At 48.4% G+C, this 12,547-nt stretch overlaps 1 protein-coding gene across 2 annotated transcripts; it reads left to right on the top strand.

Moving 5' to 3' along the window:
* Positions 1–1,076: 1,076 nt before the first annotated feature.
* Positions 1,077–7,083, top strand: IRF2BP2 (interferon regulatory factor 2 binding protein 2). Of its 2 annotated transcripts, none has more exons than XM_053605546.1 (2): positions 1,077–2,901; positions 3,489–7,083. In XM_053605546.1, the coding sequence occupies exons 1-2, from the start codon at positions 1,857–1,859 to the stop codon at positions 4,202–4,204; spliced, it is 1,761 nt and encodes a 586-aa protein (XP_053461521.1). In that variant the 5' UTR covers positions 1,077–1,856; the 3' UTR covers positions 4,205–7,083. The 2 variants fall into 2 exon arrangements, with proteins under 2 accessions (XP_053461521.1, XP_053461522.1); XM_053605547.1 differs by having other exon boundaries at positions 1,731–2,862.
* The last annotated feature ends 5,464 nt before the right edge of the window (positions 7,084–12,547 follow it).

Raw genomic sequence — 12,547 nt, 5'->3', positions numbered from 1 at the left:
AGCGGCTGCGGCTACCAACTGCAGCAGCTCCCTGAGGGCCGGCCGCACCCGCCTTCGCAACAGACCCGTCTGCACCCACCGCGGACCGAGCCCGGCTTGTGTAGCGGAAGGGGCGCAAGTCTGCCCCCGTCAGCGGCCTGTCCCGCGCGACGGCGGCTCGCCGGTCGCGAACCAGCCAGCCGGTCGCCCCCACAGCCCGCGGGAACCCCGCGGAGGCAAGCAGACCCCCACCTCTGCTTGCGCCTCCGCCTGCAGCCTGCCGCCACCTCGAGTCCAAGTTCGGGCCCGGAGGCGGAACCCGGAGGGGAGGGGCCCAGACTCCCCGGAGGGGGCGGAGCCTGCAGCGTGAGGCGGCCGCGCTGGCCGTAGACCCCTGATCCCTGGAATGTGCGTTCGTTCAATCAGACCCCGTGCCAGCGGCGCCGAGGCACGTCCGCGCAGAGCGTGCGCACTCGCGGCGGCGGCTGCCCGCGGCTCCGCGCCCACGTCACGCGCCCGCCGCGCGGACCTACATAAGGCTGGGCTGCGAGCGCCCCGAGGCGAGGGTTCGGCGGGGCGGGCGGGCGGCGAGAGGACTCGTGTCCGCTAGTATTAGTCCGTGCTGCGCCCCCCCCCTCCCTTCCAGAGAGCCAAGTGGGGGCGTGTGCTAGCCTTGGGAACATTTACTCTGCCCAGTCAGTGAAACTTAAAGGGACGGGCAGGGCGTGTGGCCTTAATAAAACAAATTCAAGTGCAAAGCACCATTGACGAATTTCGTGTTCGGGTGTCCAACCCTGGGCTTTCAAGTGTAACTCCTAACAAAACCCATGCTAGGCGTAAAGCCCCCATCCTCGAGGGACTTGTGGAAACTGACAAAGTGTCCTCGTGTAAAAGAAAATAAAAATACAGCACTATTTGGCTATTAAGGACATAGGGGAATAAATCCTGACAAGTAGTCGTAAGAGCTGAGTTGGGCAGCGAAGTGAAGGAAAGTGGAGGAAAAGCAAACGACCACTTAGCGCCGTATCAGCATCGGAACTCCGGCGGCCGCGCTACCAGTGGCGCTGGCCCTAGGACGAGCGCCCAGAAGCGGATCCTCCGGGCAGCGCTCCTCGTGCGCGGCGGCAGAGGAGGCGGGCGCGCGCGCGGGAGGGCGGGTGCGCGCGCGGGAGCGGAGCGGGGGGGGGGGCCGCGCAGGCGCCGTGCGAGGCTGTCGAAGAATCAAGTCTGTAGAAGTGGAGCGGCCGCGGCGGCAGCAGCAGCAGCGACGGCGGCGGCTGAGGTGAGGCGGGCTGGGCGCTGACGCGGGCGCTGGAGAGCGGCGACGCTAGGAGCTGTGCGAAAGCGGCACAGCGACCCGTAGTCCGCGTCGCGTCCGAGCTTCACACAGCCCGGCCGCCGCCTCCCCGGCGCGGCATGCCCCGCCACTCGGGCTGAGCCTGCCCCGGCGGCCGTCCCCCGCCCCCCGCCTCCCCGACCTCCCCGCCCCCCGCCCCGCACTCGGTGCCGGCCGCTGCCGCGACCTGCTGCGCTACCCCGCGCCCGCGCGGCCCGTCTTCGCCCCGGTCTGGAGGCCCGCCGCGGCCCCGGCCGAGCCGCCGCCGCGCCGCGCCGCGCCGCCCTCCCGCTCCCGCGCCGGCCGGGGGGACCTGCTGCCGCGGCTGCACCCCGTCGCCCGGCGCCCGCCGCCCCTCGTGCACCGGGGGCGCTGCGCGGGCGCCCAGCCTTCGCGGGCTTTGCCGCCGCCACCACCGCCTCTGCGGCCGCCGCCGCCGCTGGTGGGGGAGACGCGGGGTTGGGGGGGAAGGAGGGCGCGCGTGGTGCCGGCGGGGGGCGGCGGCGCCCCCTCCTCTCCCGGCGCCGCGGGCTCCTCGGACATGGCCGCGGCGGTGGCGGTGGCGGCCGCTTCCCGGCGGCAGTCGTGCTACCTGTGTGACCTGCCTCGCATGCCCTGGGCCATGATCTGGGACTTCACCGAGCCCGTTTGCCGCGGCTGCGTCAACTACGAGGGCGCCGACCGCGTCGAGTTCGTCATCGAGACAGCGCGGCAGCTCAAGCGGGCGCACGGCTGCTTCCCGGAGGGCCGCTCCCCGCCCGGCGCCGCGGCCCCGGCCGCCGCCAAGCCGCCGCCGCTCTCGGCAAAGGATATCCTCCTGCAGCAGCAGCAGCAGCTCGGCCACGGCGGCCCCGAGGCGGCCTCGCGCGCGCCGCAGGCCTTGGAGCGCTACCCGCTGGCGGGCGCGGCAGAGCGGCCCCCGCGCCTGGGCTCCGACTTCGCCGGCGGCCGCCCGGCCGCGGGCCTGGCCCAACAGCCGCCGCCGCAGGGCCCTCCGCCTGTGAACGGCATCCTGGTGCCCAACGGCTTCTCCAAGTTGGAGGACCCACCCGAGCTCAACCGCCAGAGCCCGAACCCGCGGCGCGGCCACGCCGTGCCGCCCACCCTGGTGCCGCTCATGAACGGCTCGGCCGCGCCGCTGCCCGCCGCGCTCAGCCTCAGCGGCCGCGCCGCCGCCTCCCTGGCCGCAGTGTCCGGAGCGGCGGCTGCCAGCTTGGCCTCCGCGCAGCCCGCCGACCTGGGCGCTCACAAGCGGCCGGCGTCCGTGTCGAGTAGCGCGGCGGGGGAACACGAGCAGCGCGAGGCGGCGGCCAAGGAGAAGCAGCCGCCGCCGCCGCCCGCCCACCGGGGCCCGGCCGACAGCCTGTCCACCGCGGCCGCAGCGGCCGAGCTGGGCGCCGAAGGGGCAAGCAAAGGCCGCGGGCCCGGAGACCAGGACTGGGTCAATAGGCCCAAGACCGTGCGCGACACGCTGCTGGCGCTGCACCAGCATGGCCACTCGGGGCCCTTCGAGAGCAAGTTTAAGAAGGAGCCGGCCCTGACTGCAGGCAGGTTGTTGGGTTTCGAGGCCAACGGGTCTAAAGCAGGTAGGGGCGGTTGTGGAGTGAGGGGGTTTAGGGGAAAGAGGGGGACAGAGAATGGAGGAGGGTGGTTCTTTCCATTCACCATTTTACCCCAGCCCAGAAACAACAAACACCCAACTTCCTGATCTGCCTGAGGCGGAACCAGGGCTTAGTGGCAACGTGTTCATGTGCTGAAGCAGCATAACAGAGATGAGTCAGACTGGGCTGATAGGCCCTGACACGGGGTTTTCCTTTCCCAGCACATTCTTGGATGGGAGCTTGAGGGCACCAGTCACCTTTTAACCTATTGAGGGACATTTACAGTCACATGCGCAGTTCCAACTGGGGTACATGCGTGCGTGTGTAAAAACAGGCAATTCTATACGTGCCACTTTTTGTGGTTTAGTTGTCTTTTAAATCGTTGCCTCAGCCCCCTAAGTCTTAGGATTTTAAGTTGCATGTGCACTTGAAACTCATTGGTATTTTGTGTACGTGCTTTTGGCATGTAGGAATTCTGTAAAGAGTTTGGTGTTGCATTAGTAATAGAAAGAACTTCCTCGGTGCACCTTCATTTATTTTTCTTTTTTCCTTTTATTTCTTTGTTTTTCCAGTTGCAAGAACAGCGAGGAAAAGGAAGCCTTCTCCAGAACCGGAAGGTGAAGTTGGGCCCCCTAAAATCAATGGAGAGGCCCAGCCATGGCTATCCACAACCACAGAAGGGCTCAAGATCCCCATGACTCCTACATCATCTTTTGTGTCTCCTCCACCACCCACTGCCTCACCTCATTCCAACCGGACCACACCGCCTGAAGCGGCCCAGAATGGCCAGTCCCCCATGGCAGCCCTAATCTTAGTAGCAGACAATGCAGGGGGCAGTCACACCTCCAAAGATGCCAACCAGGTTCACTCCACTACCAGGAGGAATAGCAGCAGTCCACCCTCTCCGTCCTCTATGAACCAAAGAAGGCTGGGCCCCAGAGAGGTGGGGGGCCAGGGTGCAGGCAGCACGGGAGGACTTGAGCCAGTGCACCCTGCCAGCCTCCCAGACTCCTCTCTAGCAGCCAGTGCTCCCCTGTGCTGTACCCTCTGCCACGAGCGGCTGGAGGACACCCACTTTGTGCAGTGCCCATCCGTCCCTTCCCACAAGTTCTGCTTCCCTTGCTCCAGACAAAGCATCAAACAGCAGGGAGCTAGTGGAGAGGTCTATTGTCCCAGTGGGGAAAAATGCCCTCTTGTGGGCTCCAATGTCCCCTGGGCCTTTATGCAGGGAGAAATTGCAACCATCCTTGCTGGAGATGTGAAAGTGAAAAAAGAGAGAGACTCGTGACTTTCCGGTTTCTGAAAACCCAATGATTATCCTTAATTAAAACTGTTCGAATTGTATATATATCTCCATATATATATATATATATCCAAGACAAGGGAAATGTAGACTTCATAAACATGGCTGTATAATTTTGATTTTTTTTTTGAATACATTGTGTTTCTATATTTTTTGACGACAAAAGGTATGTACTTATAAAGGCATTTTTTTCTTTTGTTACCGTTATTAGCATATCTTTGTGCTTTATATCCTGGTGACAGTTACTGTTTTATGTAGGCTGTGACTTGCACTGCTTTTTTAGAGCACTTGGCAAATCAGAAATGCTTCTAGCTGTATTTGTATGCACTTATTTTAAAAACAAAAAAAAGCCAAATACATTTTCTGACATTGTAAGATTGCCTTACTGTCTGTTATTCCTTATTGCTGGCCCCTTTCTCAGGTCTGAGGCCAATTGGTGGAGGAAAGGAAATGAGTGAAAGGGGCACTGTTGTTAAGTGGGCATGCCACTGGGATTTGTCACCAGGTTTACCCCGAAGCATTGTCCTCTCAGAGGAATAGGAAAATAGATTCTGAATCTCTATTTTGTTCTTAAAGTTTGGTTCTTGGGATATCGATGACTGACTGAGAGGTGCTGCTGGGAGATTTTCAGAATTGTGTAGTCTTTTGGGTTTTTTTTTTTTTTTTTAAGACAAAGTTGACCGCTGTTCTCTGTCCACGTGATCAGTTGTAAGATTACAATGCTGCATGCTAGTTGGTTACATAAGACACAGTTCAGTGATGGAAGGCAGTTATAATGGATGGTGGTGTGTACAAGATGGCACTGCCATCTCTGAGCAGAGCCTGGCTCTGCAGCGCCACTTCATCTTTTTAAATACCATAGAGCTCTCTGTTTGTTGTTGCTGTTGTCCTTTCCTTTGAAAGTCACAAAAAAAGTTACGGTGCAGGTGAACTTGGAGATTGTGGGATTGGTTTTGTTTCTGTTCTGTGTCTTGTTTTGTTTTTTATCATTTACCTGTAGTGCTATTGCTGTTGATACTATCACCTACACCCTGTTTCTAGTGAGTGCTAAATACAGTATGGTACAATGACAGTAACAGCCACATGGTGCTGCCAGGACTGCCCGTGGGCATATCACTGACAGCCCAAGTGTGGGTGGAGGAAACCTGTAATTTCCTTCTTACATGTGTTTGAAATATCAAGTGAATAATACTGTTCTTCTGGAAAAAAAAAATGGTAAACTAGTGAAAATTAAAGAAATTAAGGGTTTTATATAGTGAACAGGCCCCACCTCTCAAAACTATTTTTAGAAGCCTTTTGTAAACTAATTTCTTTTGATCACTATTTTGCATCAGTAAAATGATTTTTTTAAGCAAATAAATCATCAGTTATTAGAAATAGTTGTTTCACAGTGATACTGGTTTTTCTTTTGTGCTCTTTACGATTTAACATTGACAGGAACACTATTTGAAATCATGTTCAGGTGTTTGTAACTTGGCCTTTTAATTAGGCTGAATCATGGCTTCAAGGTCTACTATATTTATGTGTATGGTTCACAGCCTAGCTTCTGTTTTAATTTGAAAATACAGATTGTTACCAACTTTGAGTTCTTTTTTAGTTGTGTCTTTTTTAAATTTCTCAATATTTTTTAATGGTCAAGTTACTAACACTTGAAAATCAGATACTGCACCAAATACAGTATTTTTTTGTAGAGTTTTTAATGAGTGCACCTATTATTAATGCTGTGCAAATCATGTTTACCGGTCATTGTTATATTACAAACAGACTTGCATGATTAACCGGTTTGTTGTTACACTTTTTTTTAATTGGAGCACATATGACTTAGATCAGACTGGTCTGTCTTCTGTGAATACACACATGCAGAAACGCAGAGTCCATTTTACATGCCCATGGAGACATTTGTAAAGAATTCAACTATTATGGTCTATTGTATAAATGTGTATCTAGGCACTTTATTATAATTGGAATTTGATCTCATAGATGTTACAACTTATCAGTCACTTGACCCAGTTTGTGGTAGCTGTCTGTATGTTTTGCAATCTTAATACAGATAAGCTTTCCACAAAGATTTAATAAAGAACCGTTCTGTTTTGGATAAGTCTATCCAACTGTGGAAAAGGCAACCTATGGTTTCTCTGTGCTGGTGTTAAATAGGGAGTATATGAACGGCTTTAAAAGGCTGTGTATTGTGGTTACTACTATTAAAAAATGAGGTCTGCTTGAGCCTGACTGGCCCTTGGGTGGCCTTCATGGAAGGCTTGTAGCTGGAAAGTGTTGATCTGGGTTATTTTTCTGGCATCCTTTTAATTTAAAAAGTTAACATGGGACATGGTTTGATCTTTTGTTGTACCTGATGACAGTGCAGAGATTCTCCACAGCTGGATAAAAATATCAGAAAGCTACTTACTGTACATGGGCAGTATCAGATTTCAAATCCTATTTCAGCTGTGCTTTTAATACTCAAAATATTAGGGGATGGGATGTTGAAGCTTTCCCTTTTTTGCTTTTAACAATTTATAGAATTTAACAGATGTACTGTCTTTCATGTGGCCTCACATATAAAGCTATGAGAACGTACGTACACATGGTTTACAACTTTTACTATATACCTTTCCTTGGCCACCAAGTATTTTAAAAGTGTGCCACCTTTAACCTTTACTTTTTTCTAAGTTGAAGGTGATACTTTTTCTATATATGATGAAACTCATGTCAACTGAAGTGAGTGTAATCTCAGATATCATCAACATTATATTTTAAAATCACGCTATGGAAATATCACCTGCATTTTCTGTCATTTGTCAGATTTACAGTATCTTTTTCTTTAACTTTTAGCATTAAATAAAAATAAAATTGGGAGCACTGAACATTTTCTGAGGCCTTTTTTAATTTTTTAGAAGTAAGCTTAGAATGGCTTTTGTTTTAATCCCTAATGGCAATGTGTGGGTTTGGGGTTGGGGTTTTTGCCTGGAAATGTAGGAGATAAAACACATGGAACAGAAAGGCAACTAATGGTAGAAAAAAGAAGTGCTAAGAACTGGGGAAAGGGCAACTGGATAAGAGAAACAGATAAAAGAGCTGAACAAAGTACAGCTAGAAAGCACTTGTTTATTTTTCAGCTAGCAGTAAAGCCAGCCTTTCTGCAATAGTAGAAGGGGAAAGATAGTGACAACATTGAAAAGACTGTCAAGACCTGGAGTTTTGGTGAGACAGCCATGCCGGGCCACAGGAAATGCACTGAAGACAAAAGGGAGGGGAAAAAAGCCCTACACTTTGGAAAGCTTTGGAATGAAGTGAGAGCTATAGCTATGTGTAAGCTTTATTGATATCCTGAAACCTAGATTTATAAATAGAGATAAAAGGTAGAAAACACTCAGATAACTTTTCTGAAACTACTGTATTATCACAAAGTAGTTTCCTAGATGTTGCAGCTTTTACTCTTACTGATCAATGGCTTGGTAGACTTCTCTATGAAAGGAAGTTGTTTGAGGGAAAGATACATGTAGATATACTACATGTTCCAAATGAAGCAGCAACAGTGAATATGCACTTAAATGTATTTACATTAGGGGTGGTCTAGTAACTAGGGAGCCCCATCCCTTTATTTTAATAGTTTTTTTTTTTTGGTATTAGTCCATTTAAGGTAGTTTTTAATAACATTTAATAAGTTGTAGATGTATAATATATAGCACGATTCTTCATTTAGGTTAAAAGACAAACTGTTAACCAGTTTTTATTTTTAACTTTAAAGGGCTAAATTTTAGTGAGATTTAGAATCATGTAACTTGTAGGGGTCATTTTTAAAATTCACAACCTCCTCCCAAAGATAAACTTCAGCAGTTGCATTCAGTTTTCAGTTAAAAAAAGAAACCAGACTCTTGATGTGGCAGATGTCTTTGTTTATTCCCCAAAGGGGAGTAGGGCTCAGGGAGTTAAAAGGAAAATATAGAACTTTTTTTAATTCCTGGACTTCTGAGGCCTTCTTTACTCAAAAGTTGTTTTGCATATGATTTATTTGGCTAGTGAAGACTAAAATACTTCTGTTCCTGATTCCTAAGTGTATACGTGGAGTCATTCAGAAAAATGTGTGCCGGCCACTAGAAGTCCTGAGTCACTCTCATTTGGTTGCCTTTTGTTCATAGGGAATAGTATGAGAAGACATGCCTTTCCTCAGTCAGACCAAGGTTAGATACACCAATGAATAGAATACATACTCAGCTTAGCATGTGGGGTTCTAGAAATGGTGGTGATGGAGGGGTGGGAATGGGGGCAGTTTTAACTCTTTCAGTGCCACTGGTTAGGCCTCTGACAAACAGTATTACAATAAAGAATTACAGGTGCAACTTTCCAGATTACAAACTATCTAGATCCTTTGTTGCTATTTGTGTTGACAGCCTGCATTTTCCTCAGTATTTCTGAACCCCTCACTGTAATTTAAAAGGCACAAAAATAGACAACTTAATTTGTAAACTACTTGTTAAAGAGGTTAGAAGATGGAAAATGAGTGGATTTATAGATTATCCATGGATTCCTCTATTAATCCTCAAATAAATCCATAATTAGGGATATCACACCACTCCTATTTATCATTAACAAAGCGTATCTAATTTAATAGTGAACTTTGTTTTTAACCCATCAGTGTATCACTGGCTCTCCCTCCTCGTGTCAATACAGCTTAACCTAAAATGCTTGATTTAAAGCAGCTTTCCTTTGATTTGTTAATTTGAGTATATCTTTTTGGTTTTTAAGATTATAGAAAATGAAATGTATATTAGCACTGGTTTTTAATCACAGAATATTGTGCACTCTAGGTGATACTAAGCAACATAAAACCATACAACCCACAGATTTTTTTTTTTTTTGGAAACAGTGTCTCACTATGTTGCCCTGGGTAGAGTGCCTTGGGCATCACAGCTCACAGCAACCTCAAACTCTTGGGCTTAAGTGATTCTCTTGCCTCAGCCTCCCAAGTAGATTGGGACTACAGGCAACTGCCACAACCCACAGATTTGGGAGCAAAAAATAACTATGCCATTGGCAAATCATTATTTAGACTCATGTAGACACTGTATCTTAAAAGTTGTTCTTTTATTTTGAATCTGAAAAACAGTAAATTTCCTTATTAAATAACCCTATTAGAATGGTACAGTTTCTTTTATAACACAGTCTTAAATATTACTTTAAAAAATGTGGAATGGCCCATTACAGCTCAATAGCTCAAAATCTTAGACTAACAAGTCTTCAGTGCAAGTACAACTTAGCACAAAATGAGCTAAATTGTAATGAGCTGGATGATTTCCTCTGAGGCCAGACAAGCCTCGAGACTAGGCTACAGGATTCCGGGTTTAAACTGAGAGCTCCAATGCATTGGTTGATCTCATCCTTTGAATGTGCTTTAGAAGTTAAATTGCATAATCTAAAGAACCTTCCCCAGCAGCTCAACAGAAGCCCTTGATGCTGAGATAAGACATCCTATATAGGGTAATAATGTCACATTTGAATATTTCTAAATATAGTTTACATTTTGGGGAAAATGAACTATGTTACATAATCTGTAAGATCACATCACTTACAACTTTTACTTAGCAATTAGTATTTCTCAGGGTATCACCACCCTTTGACATTCAGAAGCCCATTAGAGCACAGGCCTCATGCACAACCAATGAGTCAGGTTTTGCTGTGTAGACACTCAAGTAGCAACTTTGGCAGACAAATGCTTAGGTCACTGCAAATTTCTTAGCCACTTAGAAAACGTCTTTCCTGTGAGAGTTCAAACAGAGTATTTTGAACTGTGTATGTGGCTATTTATGTCTCCAGGGGAAAAACAAACCTAGGAACATTTCACCAGAGCCAAAAGACCTCAATTTATTTTAATGTATGGAAAGAGTTTTTATTAAAAGTGAAACTCAAATTATGGGGCTGTACATTCTTTTATCTTTTTATTTTTAAATACTTGGTATACTAGTAAGAGTTGTGCAGAGAAGTGACAGAAGTAGAGACGGGCTGGGTCAGAATAAATCAGCATTTCTTTATTACGGCCTTGGCTGGTGCCTTCCTTGTTTTCCCCAGGCTGAGAGACTGTGAGCCTTAACCCAGGCTAAAAGCCCATTACCCCCATTTTATTATTTCTGCCTGCAAACAGCAATTCAATTAGCTTTTCTGGTGATAAAAGATAAAGATTGATTGTACCCCATACACAAATGAAATCAGAATTTCACAGGAGGGTCACAGTCATTAGAGAAGTTTTCGAATACTGTTCTCTTAATAAGCACCATATGGGTTGTTGCTGTTATTATTTAACACTAAGTGGGCACCTCATACGAGGCTTTGAGAGGAGGTGCCAGCTTTTGTGGAGCTGAAAGTCAAAGCTGTAGGTAAGGGATGTCAGTCTGCTTGGTTAAGAGCACACTTTGACAAGAGTTAAACACAAGTTGGTTTCTTTCCAGGAGTTTGAAAAGTATAGTTAAAAGACGAAATTCTTACATGGGGAATTGAGTCCTTTCCTAGGATTTGTATCTGGAATCCCAGTCGGATTCTGACATAGAAAAAAGTCCAAAGTCCAAAAGGCTTTGGCACAATAAGTTCATTATGCACCGAAAGCAATACTCAGGCATCAAAGAGGCCGCTGGGCCCCATTATCTTCGGACAAATCAAGAGGCCAGATGAAACAACAAGTCTGGGTCAGAAGTGTTAAGTTGTAGGGTTTTTTATTTTTATTTATTTTTTATCATTGTTCAGAATGGCGTTTTGGAAAAGGAAGAAAGCCTCCAGCTCTGCCAAGCCTGTTTACTCGAGGGTAAGAAGAGAGGAGGAAGCTCCCTCACCCTCCAGCCGCCTGCTTACAATCCACGCGGAGTTCACTAGGAGACCTCGCCAAGGTTTCCTGCGCGGCCCTGGACTCGCGCCGCGCCCCTTTCTTCTAGAACTTTTCCCGGGTCCCGGCAGCGCGATCTCAGCGCCCGGCTCTGCGCACGTGGAGCCGCGCGACTCCAGGCGGGGCGGGGCGCCAGCCCGGAAACGGGAAACGGCCCGCGCCCGCCCCGCCCTCCGCCCGGCCCGTCCCCTTCAGAGCCAGGCGGAGCCCGAGCTGCAGCTGCCCGCTATAATTAGAGGGACCGCGGTCGGGACCCTGCGGGTGCCCCCGCGCGCGTTCCCGGGCAGGAATGTGCGGGCGCGCGCGAGGGCCGGCGTGCCGGATCCCCCAGCTCTTGGCCGCGGCCGCGTGGTGCACCAAATAAAGTAAAAGGTCTGGTTCCTGCTGGGCGAGGCCGAGCGGGGACAGTGCGCGCCAGCGTAGGGGTGTGGCGAGCCCTTGGTGGCCCAGAAAACATCAAACACGCGTTGCGGGCAGCCGTGGCGGCACTTGCAAGGTTCCCTGAAGCTGGCAGTGCTGGGTGGATTTTCTAAGTTGGACATGGCGCATGACAAGAGCTGCCTCAAATGTCACTCTCTTTTTGGAATCATGATGCTGCCTTTTTTTTTTTTTTTTAAGGCTGTAGCTATAATAAGCCAAATGTTCCACGCTGGTGGAGTAAACATGCATGTTTAAGGGGCATTTGTGTTAGCAGGAAGCGCACTAACGCACAGTACATGTTAATAAAAAGTATTTATTAACCAAACCTCAGGACGTGCTGGTGTGGGAACTGCCAAATCAATAAAGTACTGAAACAACCAACTACCTAAAAGGGAGTTGACTTTTTAGAGAAATGCTTTTATTTAAATTAGAAAAAAATTTTTTTCTTTGATCATGGTATGTATGGTATTACCGTGCGCTTGAGGTGCCACCCAATTAATGAACTTTGAATTTTTTTATTAATTAAAACACTTTAATACTCTGTAATATCTCAAAAATACAAACAGTGTGGTCCCTGTCACTTTGTAAAAATGACATTTCTCCACCAACAACCTTGGAGTGAGGGGTGGCTGTCAGAACCAGCAACTTGGTTGTGGATTAAGTGTTGCACAGTAGTTTCAGTCATTGTTTAAAAGTGAACGTTGTGCGTGCCTGCTTCAGGCTTGTGAATACGAGACACAACCCTGCCCAAAGCCTACCTTCATCAACATAGGCAGACAACCATTTTAGAAGCTTGAGGTGGAAATCATACAAAACAGTCTGCTGGAAGCTTTTTCAGGTGGAAGTGCAATTCTAGGAAATTCTTCTTGCTGTTTTCCTGTGGTTGTTTGTCTTGACCTCGCAGCAAGGCAATCATGATGGCTCTGTCCTTCACAAAGCCCCTTGAGAGAGAACTATGCTGAGACATACAAATGTGAATATTTCTGGAAACACAACCACAGAATTGTCCAGTTCTGTCCCTAGTAAACAAACCACTG

Source organism: Nycticebus coucang, chromosome 10 (genome assembly GCF_027406575.1).
Source record: "Nycticebus coucang isolate mNycCou1 chromosome 10, mNycCou1.pri, whole genome shotgun sequence".
Taxonomy (NCBI): domain Eukaryota; kingdom Metazoa; phylum Chordata; class Mammalia; order Primates; family Lorisidae; genus Nycticebus; species Nycticebus coucang.
The sequence above is the reverse complement of the archived record's forward strand: the minus strand, read 5'-3'. Positions and strand labels throughout refer to the sequence as shown.

Coding starts and splice junctions, on each gene's coding strand:
- IRF2BP2 (XM_053605546.1), top strand. CDS start 1,857: ATGGCCGCGGCGGTGGCGGTGGCGGCCGCTTCCCGGCGGCAGTCGTGC. Junction 2,902..3,488: donor GGCCAACGGGTCTAAAGCAG/GTAGGGGCGGTT, acceptor TTGTTTTTCCAG/TTGCAAGAACAGCGAGGAAA.